At 41.0% G+C, this 12,287-nt stretch overlaps 1 protein-coding gene across 2 annotated transcripts; it reads left to right on the top strand.

The window, feature by feature from the left end:
• Positions 1-1,097: 1,097 nt before the first annotated feature.
• Positions 1,098-12,282, top strand: LOC101157042 (rho family-interacting cell polarization regulator 1). 2 transcript variants are annotated; one of them, XM_023953493.2, is made up of 18 exons: positions 1,098-1,292; positions 3,464-3,551; positions 3,676-3,810; positions 3,886-3,964; positions 4,051-4,074; positions 4,176-4,229; positions 4,861-5,010; positions 5,577-5,640; positions 5,726-5,769; positions 5,849-5,974; positions 7,284-7,432; positions 7,526-7,634; positions 8,055-8,186; positions 8,958-9,542; positions 9,619-9,851; positions 10,793-10,883; positions 10,975-11,059; positions 11,140-12,282. In XM_023953493.2, the coding sequence occupies exons 3-18, from the start codon at positions 3,719-3,721 to the stop codon at positions 11,163-11,165; spliced, it is 2,043 nt and encodes a 680-aa protein (XP_023809261.1). In that variant the 5' UTR covers positions 1,098-1,292; positions 3,464-3,551; positions 3,676-3,718; the 3' UTR covers positions 11,166-12,282. The 2 variants fall into 2 exon arrangements, with proteins under 2 accessions (XP_023809261.1, XP_004067380.1); XM_004067332.5 differs by lacking the exon at positions 8,055-8,186.
• The last annotated feature ends 5 nt before the right edge of the window (positions 12,283-12,287 follow it).

Here is a 12,287-nt window from a genome sequence, read left to right as displayed (position 1 = left end):
TGGTACACATAAATAGACGTAAATATGCGTATTATTCCATTTCTTATTCAATACAAGCTGAGATGTCAACATGTATAAGTCAACATACTCACTATTACTCAATAATCAGTTTCTCACCCAAAGGAATGCTGTTTAGCTTTGACATAGCTTGAAGATTACAGGCTCCACTACGTTATTTGAGGACGCCGATTCGATTCAAAGTCGATATTGGTTCATTTTGAACGATCCAATTTGATCTGATTCACTGACCTAAAATCTATCCAGGATATTACTTCTTGTTAAAGTCTTTTGAACCTTTTTTGTGTTTTATCACTGTATTATTTATTGGTAAAACACTGTATACAGCCCAATGGGCCTCCTAGGATGATGATTGAAGGTGGTCTAGAAATGGAGAAATGAACTGAAATGAAACCTTTAGTTAAAATTTCAACTAGTTTGATTCAGAGAGAAATACCTGAGTACTGAACAGTGCAGGTGAAGTTTCCCAGATTCTTTATATTTCTTCCAAGACAATCAAGTGTAAAGGAAATATGTGTACAAACAAATACGTAAACAAGAAGTAATTGCAAATCCATTAGTTCCATAAGGTTCAGTCCACTGTTTTTTTTCCACATAAAAATAATACAAACTGAACATTATCAGAACATTCTACCACACTGTATGGTCACGTCTTTGCTAAATTCAGTGTTTCCACACATTAGACTGTAATGATGGATTGATCATCTTTTGCTGCCGTCACGTGTGTGGTGTTTTTACATCATAGTGAATTAAACCTACCATGCCTCAATCCAAATGGTATTTTCTAATATGGATAGTTATTTTATTTTGAATTGATTTGATTACCCATTACACCCCTATTGTTTTGATCGACTGATTCACCGATTCACACGTTACTATGTTTTAATTTTCTCTGTGTTTCTAAAATGTCCTTTTCAATACACTGACAAAATGTTGTAAATTAATGTCATTTTTATTGCTAAAATTAAAAAAAGAAAGACGTTGATTATAATAGCAACCACAATCCTTTTTCTAAATCCATGTTTTGGTAATTGTGTAGTACGTAAATGGATTTATGAACTTTTACACTGAAATCCATTAGCCGGAAGCAGTTACGACTGCGTACAGACGGTTTGACTGATGACAAAAAAAAAAAAAAAAAAAAAAAAAAAAGGGCTGCGAAATCAAGAAGGACAGCGCCCAGAATAACTGTAAACCTCTGGTAAATGCGCGCAGCATCTCGTCGGGATGGGACGCTGCTTCTCTGCTTCGCCTCGTGGGATATTTCAACAGAGGTAGGCGCTTTTATCTCCAAGGTCACTAAGCGGGCCCTGAGAATTGTCTATCCCTATGGAGAAAGTCTGAAGTTGTGTTGCTGTGAATGTGATGTTATCGTAATGGTATCCGGCTGCCATCGGGCTATGGCAGACCGTATCCCGGTTCTCCACGGAGGGATTGTGGGGTTCTCGTTCTCCTCAGCCGGCGGCTGACATGTGACCGTAATAACTTGAGGGTTCGGGCTCCGGGGATCTTTGTGAGGACGGGGGGCGGACTTTTGTGGCCTTTGAGGAGCTCCTTCAACTGGGATATGGACAAATCTGAAACGATGGCGTCCCCCAAGTTATTATTTTTCCCCCCCTCTTCTTCTTTTGAGTTGATATTCATCCTTTGCCTCTTAGTGCAAGTAAAGAGTCCCCCTCCCCGTAAGGGAAGAGCTCGTTTATCCGACTCAGTGGCCTGCTGCCTGCCGGCGGGTTAGCCTAATCCAGTAATCTGGAATAAAGGTGGCTTCATTTTATTGATACATCACTTCCCCTCATCCTCTTCCTCCACTTCCTCCTCCTCATCCTCAAACAGACCCAAAGTATGGATGAAGATCCTAACAGAGTGGAGTCATTCTGTTGGAAATATCCAAAAACACAAAATAAAAATAAAAACTCTTCTAACATTTATTTAAAATATAATTTTACATCTGGAAGTAAAAAAAAAACATTGCCAATTTTAATGTAACCTGTTCTGATAAAATGATTAAAATGCTCGTCACATCCATCTAATGTTATATTATGAAGCTATAGAACTTTAGTTATAAATAATACTAGTTTTTATTTATCTAATATTTGACTCATTTGTGGAAATATTTTCACTATTGTTAGTCTAATCCTCTTTATGTTTTGTAAGATAATATTAATTATTATTTTCAAATTTGGATGATATTTCTATTGATAAAAACAATAAAAACAGACAGTTGTAAACCTCCCAGCATGCACTTTGTGCTTTGAAGCCCCCCCCCCCCTTCCCCTTTTTTTTCAAACTCCAAGTCTTGTGAGGTGTTTGCAGACAGTATCCTCTTTGTTTTCGCTGCTCTGCCAAGAGGATTAATGCAGCTAATAACCGCTAATATAAGAAAAGAAGTATAGAAGCACGTCAGGCAGAGAGGAAACAAAGCAGTTGGATAGATCTGGATGTTCTGCTTGCTGTGCACATGCGAGGAGCTGAGCTGTTTGCATTGTTTTTCCTTCATGCACCCTAGTCAGTGCTGCAATCTGTGTTAATCAGGAGGCATTTATTTATGTGTAAATGCTCTTATGTCATGGCATCCTTTTCCTTTGTACTACCGTAATTTTGCTCAGATGCTCTCACCCTCCTCCAGATTAGGACTTTGACTTGAACTCCTCATGAGGGGACCTCACCTCACAAACACAATAATCCCACATCAGATCAGATGTATTTAATGGAGTTTTGTTTATGTAAAATGATAATCCAAATCTACTCAATCCCACCAAACCCAACAGGTGGAGCTCTTCCCATCCCATCTGTTACAACAACAATAAAGCTAATTTCTCGACTATGCAGAACAGATGTCACTATTGGTGTGCAAGTTTGGCTTCTGCTTGTGCGTTTTAAATCTGTAATCTCTGTTGTGAGTGGATTACCGGTTTGAACCCTCTTGTATCTTTTGTTAAAGTTTCTTCTGACCCGTGCATCAATCCAGTTGGCATTTTAAAAAGAAGCTGATTTTTTTTCTGATTTTTTTTTTTTTTTTTTTTTTTACAGCCAAGTGCTCGGTGGAAGACCGGTTTTATATTCCTGGGCCAGACTTCAGTGTAGAATTTCCTGTGTAGAGTCAGCCATGAGACTTCCTGCACTCTGGTGCTGGATGTGGAGGAGCAGGGGTGGGGGTGGGGGGGGGGGGGGGGTGGGGGGTGGAGAGGAAAGGAAGAGAAGCATAAGCAGACTGTACGCCCCACTGCTGTCAGCTGTGCATACAGCCAGCGTGTCTTTTGCTGTTTCAGGCTTTTGACAAAGCCCTTTGGACAAATTGAGGAAGTGAAACTCTTCCTCTTCTTTTGTCCCTACTACAGCCACCTCTGTGTTTTACCGGAGCCTCTCTCAATAGTAGCAAAAATTGTGTCAGGTACGGGGAGAAGAGCAGCATTTTTAACCCCGACCCTCTCCTTTTGTGCAGACACAGGACATGCCCTTTGATTTGCTAAAACCACACGGCTACAGGCAACTCTCTAGGCATGCAGTGATTGTATCGCCCCACTCAGCAGGTGACCAATCTTTAAACTTGCTCTGGGATTTCTAGTTTCTTCTACGGCTATGATCTTGCACTCGCCTCCCAGGCCTTATCAGGTGTGATAACTCTGCCTCCTTCCCTTCCTCTCCCTCCCTCAGTCCTGTTTGATCCAAAAGAAACGTGCCTGTCTAAAGAAGCAGGATGTTCACAGGCTCCACCAAGCTGCCACCCGCTAAAACCCCCCAGCCCGAGAGGCTGGACGAAGTGTATGCTGCCTTACGCAGAGGCTTACAGTGAGTAAACACACCTCAATACAGGGTGGGATATCGCAGGTTTAGAGCAAAGACTGAAGATTATGTCGCTGTCAGGTCGTACCTGCAGGTCCACCAGCTGGAGCTGGACAGTCTGGGTCACCAAGTTAGAGAAAACAAGAGAAACGGTCGTCTGGTGAGATGTCAAACTACTCCCACTAGTATTAACTTTACTGTCAGATCGAGAGGGTTCACTGTTCTCCTTCTGTTCATTCCCTGCAGGGGTCGTTGTACGAGCAGGACAAGGTGAGTTTCTTTCACACCCACTGCAGTGTTTTAATGGCAGAGCAGATAAACAGCACGGATGGAGGGAAAACTTCTCTCACTCCATTTTTTTCTTTTTTTAGCAAGTGAAAGCCATAGAGAGGTTCATGCGCCGCTTGGAGTTCCACCTCAGTAAGGTGCGTATGCTAAAATAATGAAAAGGATTTTGCATGGGAAAGCAGCATCCACATGTGCATTGATAAGAGCAGCAGTCCAGAATTTTTTTTTTGTTTGTTTATATTTTCAAATGACCAGCAGGCAGATGTTTGAACAGAAGATACAATTCAAAAAATGATGGATATATTCGATCAATAGTTAATGTAATTTTGGCAGAAGCTTTCTTTTGACAGCAACCTTTACCATCTGCTTGTCTTTTATTTTTTTTATTCCTCCTTGTGTTCAGTAAAACCACAAGGACCCATGAAGTAGTGATGTTAGCATCATGGAAAGGTTTTTTTTTGCAGTACCTTACTTTTTAAAAAAACACTGAATTTTGAGAAATTAACTCTCACTTTGCTACCTGCTGAAAACCCCCACAAGTTTTGAACAGCTTGTCAACTAAATAAAGTGTTTTAGCCAATAGACAGATGTAAAATGTTAAAGATTTGAGAGTTTTCGTCATGAGCTGATTCTTCTGTGGCTTAAAAATGACAAATGCACACGGTAAAAATGAACAAATAAGCAGTTAAAAACACCTTATAGAAATTGATTTCTGATCACTACCTGCATTTTTTTGGTATATTTTTGATGAAACCTTTGTCCTTTCAGGTTGAAGAGCTGTACGATGCTTATTGTATACAACGCAGACTGCGTGATGGAGCAAGTAAGATGGTGGCAGCATTCAACTCTGCAGCTGGCAGCAAGGAAGCTCGGGAGAGTCAGAATGAAGCCAACAGGGGTTACAGGGAATGTACAGAGGCAAGTGAGCTCCAACAGCACTTTATGCAGTCCAAGATCTTCACTTGGATCCGGGGGGCTGGACAGATTTTGATAATGGTTTTGTGAAATGAAGTCTGTTCTGATGATCAGACTTAAGTATTCCGTTATTATTTGTGCTCAGACTGCCGTTATTGTAGGTTGGTGGTGAGCTGCAGCTCAGGCAGCCTGCTTGGTTTTGGCTATGAGCTCAACAGACTGCTTTGTGGCTGGAATCAGCTGACTGTGTTTGTAAATGAGCAGATATTTTAGGACTTAAGCTGCAGAATTGGGAACTTGGAGTTATCAGCCTTGTTCAGTTCAAATTCTTTTTTTTTTTTTGCTGCGCTTTGGCAAGAAATGTGTAACAAATAAAATATATATGACTTAGTGCTAAATAATGAAGTTATTAATGAAAAATTAATTGTTGATGATTCTGCCATGATTTATCTTTCTTTTTTTACTTCAAGATGTATTAATAGATGCAAGTATGTATTAATTATGTGATAGAAATAACCCATAACTGCTAATGCTGCCTGTCTGAACTGGTTTCTTTTTTGCGTGTGCAGCACATGTGTTCCCTTGAGAGTGAAATAGAGAGCCAGATGGGAGAATTTCATGTAAAGATGAAGGGTGAGTCATCCTTCTCTGACTTCCCTTTTTCTGTTCTCTCCTTCTAGTCGAGTTCTGACATTTTTGTTTACGTCTGATGTTTCAGGTCTTGCTGGATTTGCGCGTCTGTGTGCTGGTGACCAGTATGAAGTAAGACAGGAACCCCCCCTTCTGTTCTATAAATATCTGTTTCTGCACAATCCCCTGGTTTATGGCTGGGCCCTCTTAGGTTCTGATGCGTTATGGCCGGCAGCGCTGGAGGCTACGAGGTCGAGTGGAAGTCAGCAACAAGCAGATATGGGACAGTGAGGAATATATTTTCCTGCCACTTGTTACAGAACTGCTGTCAATAAAGGTAAGGAACCATATCTGAAGTCCAAATAAAACATTAAAATCAGTTAACGTTTTTTTTTTTTTATGTTTGCTGCTGTATTTGATATAAAACCTTTCTTGTCTTTAATTGAGGAGTCTACTTTAAATCTGCAGTAAAAAGGTTTTGTTGACGTTTAAACTTGAGGTTACAAAAGTTACAGGAAGAAATATTATAGCAGTAATTTTACTGCTTAAGAGACGGTGATTGGAGGTTTAAATGGACATTTAAATATCAGTGAAGAGAATAAAAAAAGATCAAATTTAAAGATTAGCTACAGTGAAAATTGTAATTTGGGTGCATTTTTGAAGTTCTGATGAACTCCTGCTGCTCTGCAGATAATGACTTTTTATTTTTGCTAAAACAGCCTAATCATAATTCAAAGACCATTGGGAACACTTTTAAAGTGAATCTATTACATTTATATTTAGTACACACCAGACCTGCTTGGCTGCGTTTTTTGAACAGTGACACTATAGCAGTATGTAAATGCACAGACAGTCATGCCTTCTCTATCAGATGAATACGACCGGAAGTCAAACGTTGGAGGAAACGGCCGTTCTAATGTTCTGTGCTAAAGCTATACGAATGCCTAAGCTGTCATGACAAAGAAAAAAAGCACTTTATCAATGCCCCAAACTGAATAATGGCAATACTATTTTGTACAAAAGTCTGAAAACTCATAACTCAAATGTTTAAATTATTTTAGCTGGTTGGTCTCATTAGTTTCTTGCAGATATTGCTACAATGGGACTAAATTGTGTATTTTCTTGATAATAATAAAAAAATTTATTTCAAGTGCCTTTCAGGTCACCCAAGGTCACTGTACAAGGTTAAAAATAAGAAAGCAGAATAAAACATCAATAAGAAATTATCAGAGTAAAACATGAATAAACATAAAGACATAAAAACAGGATAGAAAAACAGACAAATGAGGTTGTGTTAACTGAATGGATTAACTGTGTGATTGTTTGAAGAGATGAGTCTTGAGTTTGGATTTGAACAGTGGCGTCAGAGTCAGTGTTGCATAGATCTAGAGGAAGAGAATTCCATAGCATCTTGCTACATGTTGTAGAATATCATATACGAGATAATCTCTCCTGCCTTAAATGAAACCACGTGGTTTATGATGTATGGTACTGAAACCTGATCTCTGTCAGGTTTAGGCTTCACTGCCATCTGAACATGTTTACTCCAATCCCTTTGTGCTCCAACGTTTGCAGATAATCATCAGTGTTGAGGAGTGATCTAAGCATGTTTTGATATCTGAGATTCACTCCTCTCGGTTGTCAAGGTTACGGAGCTGAAGAGCCTGGCTAATCACGTGGTGGTTGGCAGCGTGTCCTGTGAAATGCTGGACCTGTTCTGCCCGCTCCCGCAGACGCTCGCCGTGGATATCAACGACCTGGGGACAGTAAAGCTGAACCTGGAGGTCACTTGGAGGTACCTAAACAGGCAGACCCCGAAGCCCCTCCTATCACCCAAACATCATTTGGTTTTGGTGCTATAAAAGGTAACTGTATTCTCCTTCGAAAGCCCATTTGATAAGGATGACCAGACCTCCTCCTCCAGCACGGTTTCCAAACGGTTGCTGTCCAATCAGAGCCCTCCGGACACACCATCCATGCGAGAGCAGGTGTTCTACGTAAGTATCTGAAAATGGAATACATATTTTGATTGTTGTTTTAAATCAAACAGTGAAGGGTCCACAATAAATCCTCCCCACCCTGTGAAACGTTTATTTATAACACACAGACGTGCATTTTTCAGATGAATCTCTGATAGCCGTCAGAGTCATTGCACTGGCTTGTTCTGTTTCAGCTGCTCCCCAACTGCTTGGTGTGTAGTGGTAGCGCAGATGTGTGCGAGGACCTTCACAGAGGGTTGTGTGTGAGGACGTGTGGCTGTGGGAGCGGGGTGTCCCACGTGGGGGGGATGAATGTGGGCAGCGCAGGCTTGTCTGGCAGCAGCCGTGTGTTTGAGCGCAGCTGTGGCTCTTGTAGCTGTTTGATAGAGGTTGAGTAGCGCTCCATTATGTCCCTCGTCTTCCTCATCTTCAATGAAGAGTGCACCTTGTAGCGGCTCCAGGCAGAGCCGCTCACTGGAGAAGGCTTTTCCCAACCGCACGGCGGATAGGGCCCGGTTCTTGCGCTGGGAGTCCAACCGTCAACTTCCTCCCTCTGTGTCACCTCAGCCGGTGTGTTTAAAAGTAGCTGTAGTTGACTCTGCTGTAGTGAGAATGAAGGGATGTGTGCTTCATTGTAGACACAATCAAAGCTGTCAAATTCAAAGACCAAATCTTTATTGAAAGTTTGATTTCTGGACATATTGATTACAACTTTTGCTTTTACTTTTAAATCTATGAAGTTAGAAAACCTCATCTAACCCTCCAGATGCAAATAAAATTGTTAATTCAGAGATAATTAAAGGTTTGATTGGTTTTAGTTAAAACTTTTTTTTAAAGATTTTCCAAAACTGAATTTTGTTCTTGCTCTTTCAAAAATTTCATTAACCTGCTTTGAATTTTTTTTTTACATCTATAAAAAATGAAAATGCAGTCTGTGCATTTTGCAGCTCTAAATGGAATATATTGTATATATATATATTGTTTTATGTTAAAAAGAAAAAACTATTGCTTGTTTTTGCATATTTAAGATCCAGTACTGATTCATTTTCTTTCTAAACAAGTTTTTGTGTTTTTTCAGGCCAAAAACAATTTTTCTGTTCAAGTTTTTTCCTCCTTTGAATTCTTTTATTTTAAAACTAGTTCTGTGAAAACTTTGATACCAAGCAGAACTCGTTTTGAAATGAATCAAATATGTATTCATGTAATTCTCAGCCCTGAAAGTGGGTTTGGAAAAGACTTTTTGAACCAGATCTCCCTCTTTTGTTTCTGATTCGTAGTTTGGAGAAAAGAGTTCTGTTTGAAAGTTTGTGTAAAGTTAACGGTTGTTCTCATATCTTCCAGTCCCTGCTGAAGCGTCAGGGGGAACTTGAGAACGGGACAGTCTGGTCCAACTCCTCGGAATCCTCTGACGACTCCTCCAGTCCTGCACTGGCTCATCACGCTCAGAGGCTGACAGCCTCCAACGTGCTCCAAACCACTCTGACGGTGTCATGCGGCCCGCACAAATCCACAGCTTCCACTCCATCGCTCTCCTCCAACCAGGAAGAGGACGAGACAGAAGTGGGAGATGTTTTCCCGCCTACAGATGCGGTGTCCAATGGCCACCTGCAGTCCTCCTGCTCAGACTGCCTCGCTGGAAAGAGCGGCTCAGACTGTCCTGCAAATCGCAGGTCTTCTGTCCCATCAGAGGACCTTTCAGAAGTCTCAGCAGAGCTGAGCTTCTCCTGCCCAGAGGAATCTTCTATGTCCACAGCGTCTTCAGAGAAGAGGGCAGACATAAACAGTCCCTGTGAGGACTCATCATCACAGGCTGAACAGACTGAGGCAGATACGCAGGACAGGGACAGAGCTGAAGCTGCAGAACGTCACCAAAATTCACCACAAGAGTCCATGCAGCTGTTAAAACAAGCAGAGGAAACTCCGACGGTGAGCTGGAGAACTCTTCCAGCAGGTTGGTCTGTCGGCTCCAGGCTGGCGCTCACATGCTTTTGTCTCTTCTCAGGCTCCCTTTCCTGCTTCTGCAAGCTTCAATCAGGAAGTGGAGACGGCTCTTGAAAGTTTTGACTTTCTCAATGACTCTGATTTTAATGAGGACGAGGAAGACAGACCGCAGGAGGAAGAGAAAGTAGAGGAAGAAGAGCAGTGCGGGGAACGCATTGAGGACCAAATTAAAACTGAGGAAGAGACGAACAATAAAGAAGAAAAGAACACTGAGAACTTGTGCTCCACGGACAGGTCAGTGTTTTTAGTTTAATCTTTTCAGTCCAGGTCTTTGCTATATCTGACTACTCAACCCCCCTGAAAAAAAAGTCAGTTTTGACTTCAACACCTACTTTTTCTATGCTTTTCAAGCACTTTGGACCAAGTTTACCATGCTGCCCTTTCAGGCGTAAACCTGTCCAGGATCTAACATTTCACACTTTTGTTTTGCCAGATTTGAGAGGAATGTAACCCTCAACCTCTGGTTTATGTGCAAATAAACTTATGACCAAAACAGATTACACAGATGGAGCAATTTACCCTGATGTAATCCTAAATATGCATTAGGAAATTAAATGGTACATGAGACAAACATTGAGTAAGGACTAAAACTCAAATCTCTCCAAAATTACTATGAGCACATTTAAAAGCCCTCCAGCTCTGCCCTAGAATCTGCCCTGTGACAAAGAAGAGTCATTTTTGGAGCACCTTCAAGCAAGTAACTGGAAAATCTGACGTGTTTTTCGAGTCCGCTGTCCTTTTAAAGGTCTGGAAGTGGTGTAAAGACCTGTTTATTCCTGTTCAGAAAACTATGTGTCGTGTGCACATCCTAAAAAAACAAACCCGGGGGTTTGAAGGAAGTTATTTCTGTTTTCCGTTGACTTTTTTTATTAATGTTTTTTTAAGACACATGTTTACTTCTCCAAACTTAATTTGTTCATGTAAGTGCTGTTCGTGTTTGTATCTGGTCTATGGGATTGGTTCACTTCAGACGTAAGTAGTTTTTCTGATGAAGCAGATGTTACAGCCCCACATTCCCCAAATCTTATTCTATGGTTTGCTTGTACTTAGATTCATGATCAACATCTAAAGTTAAAAGTGTATAAGATTGAAATATTTACGGTAACTTGTAAACCTCTTGATGAAGAGCATCTTCCCGAGTCGTTACACACACTGTAACTTCTGTCTTTGTGCAGTGACGATGAGGAGGGAAATGATCTGGAGATTCTCATGGAAGCGCCTGAGGGATTCAGGAACTCAGATGAAGATTGTCGTTCTGGATCACAGGTGAACAATGCTCTTAAAAGGCGCAACAATGCTTTGGCTGTTGCCATGTAAAAAACAAATAAATACAAACTGTGCTTCAAACATTTTGAAGGCCTCGAGTGTTGAAGATGAGCAGGATTTGGGTCTTGTGGAAATTCCTAAGGCTGAAGATGAGATCAGTAAGGATACAGGAGTTGGTGAGTGGTTTCTTACCAGAAGCAGAGACTGTTTGAGTGTCAGCAGGTGCTAAAATGACCATTTTCTGTTCATATTTCAGAAGAGGAAACTTCCCAAGAGCTGTAGGAGCATCTTTCTAACCCCCCCAGCCCGTTGGCCACTGCTATCTTGGAGGGCCGAGTGGGGCCACAGCTGATCCGCTTGTCATTTCAGTGCCATTTCTCTGCCACTCTGCAGGCCTTGAGGATGTTCCAGTCACCACTTAGACAAACAAATTCTTCTGTCACAGTGGAGTTTGTGCTCATGTTTGCCTTGTTTACCAAGTACGCTGAACCGGGTGGTTCTTTCCTAAAAAAAACCCACACACACACACAAAAGCACCTCCAACACCAGAGATCATTCGTTTGACTTACTCTCCATCAAGTTGCCTGTGTTAAAGTGGGATGCCACTAAAGTTTACACTTTTATAAGCTGAATAAGAAACAGATAAGAGGCCTTGTTTCTGAATTTTCTAAGTCATTATTTTCAAACCATTCTATAAGTTAAGTCATCTGTTTACCAAATTGCATTAGCCCCCCCAAAAGAAAAAAAGCACCACCAGTATTTGTGGACATGACAGAATTAAGCCAGCCAGTTACATTTTCAGTGTTGAGTCAGTGCACAGCCCAAAGCTCTCTACTGTCGGAGGACAGACTTTTATGAGCATGTGATGTTTGTCTGAAGACAAGAAGTCCTTTACAAACTAGGAATGTACCCTGAAAACAAAAAGATCTTTTCCCTTAAGAGCCTTTTTCATTTCTATCTGCTGAACAGACACATTAGGAACACAAAATGTACCTGTTTTTACCAAAAAAAAAAAAAACCACATGTAAGTGTGGATCTGTATTTAATTCTGCATGTCTGTATAAAAAAAATCAGTTTCAAGTGTGTAAGCTAGGCTCTGAGCGAAGAGCCACCTGGTCTATAACTGTGTGACAGCTGCCACATGGGGGCGCTAGTCTGTCATTGATGTGCTTTGTCATGTTCCTTCAAACGCCTCTTCATTCAGAAAGTGCCTCAAGTGACAAGAGATGTTCCGGCTTTAAGCGCCACAGCAGGAGAGCTGGCAGAAGATAGCAGTGTTTATTTTCTGAATCACTTTACCAGTGTGCAGTAAGAGATATTTACTGTTTCATAATAAGAATTGTATATGTATTGAAATGTCAGAAATGTTTCAACTTTATAAAGTTTTCTTTAAAACGGATCAGA

This window comes from Oryzias latipes, chromosome 3, assembly GCF_053564925.1.
Source record: "Oryzias latipes strain Hd-rR chromosome 3, Olatipes_Hd-rR_3.1".
NCBI classification, from domain to species: Eukaryota; Metazoa; Chordata; class Actinopteri; order Beloniformes; family Adrianichthyidae; genus Oryzias; species Oryzias latipes.
Note: the sequence above shows the minus strand (reverse complement) of the source record. Positions and strands in the feature narration are given on the sequence as shown.

Coding starts and splice junctions, on each gene's coding strand:
- LOC101157042 (XM_023953493.2), top strand. CDS start 3,719: ATGTTCACAGGCTCCACCAAGCTGCCACCCGCTAAAACCCCCCAGCCC. Junction 5,770..5,848: donor GTGCTGGTGACCAGTATGAA/GTAAGACAGGAA, acceptor GGGCCCTCTTAG/GTTCTGATGCGTTATGGCCG. Junction 11,060..11,139: donor CAGTAAGGATACAGGAGTTG/GTGAGTGGTTTC, acceptor TTCATATTTCAG/AAGAGGAAACTTCCCAAGAG.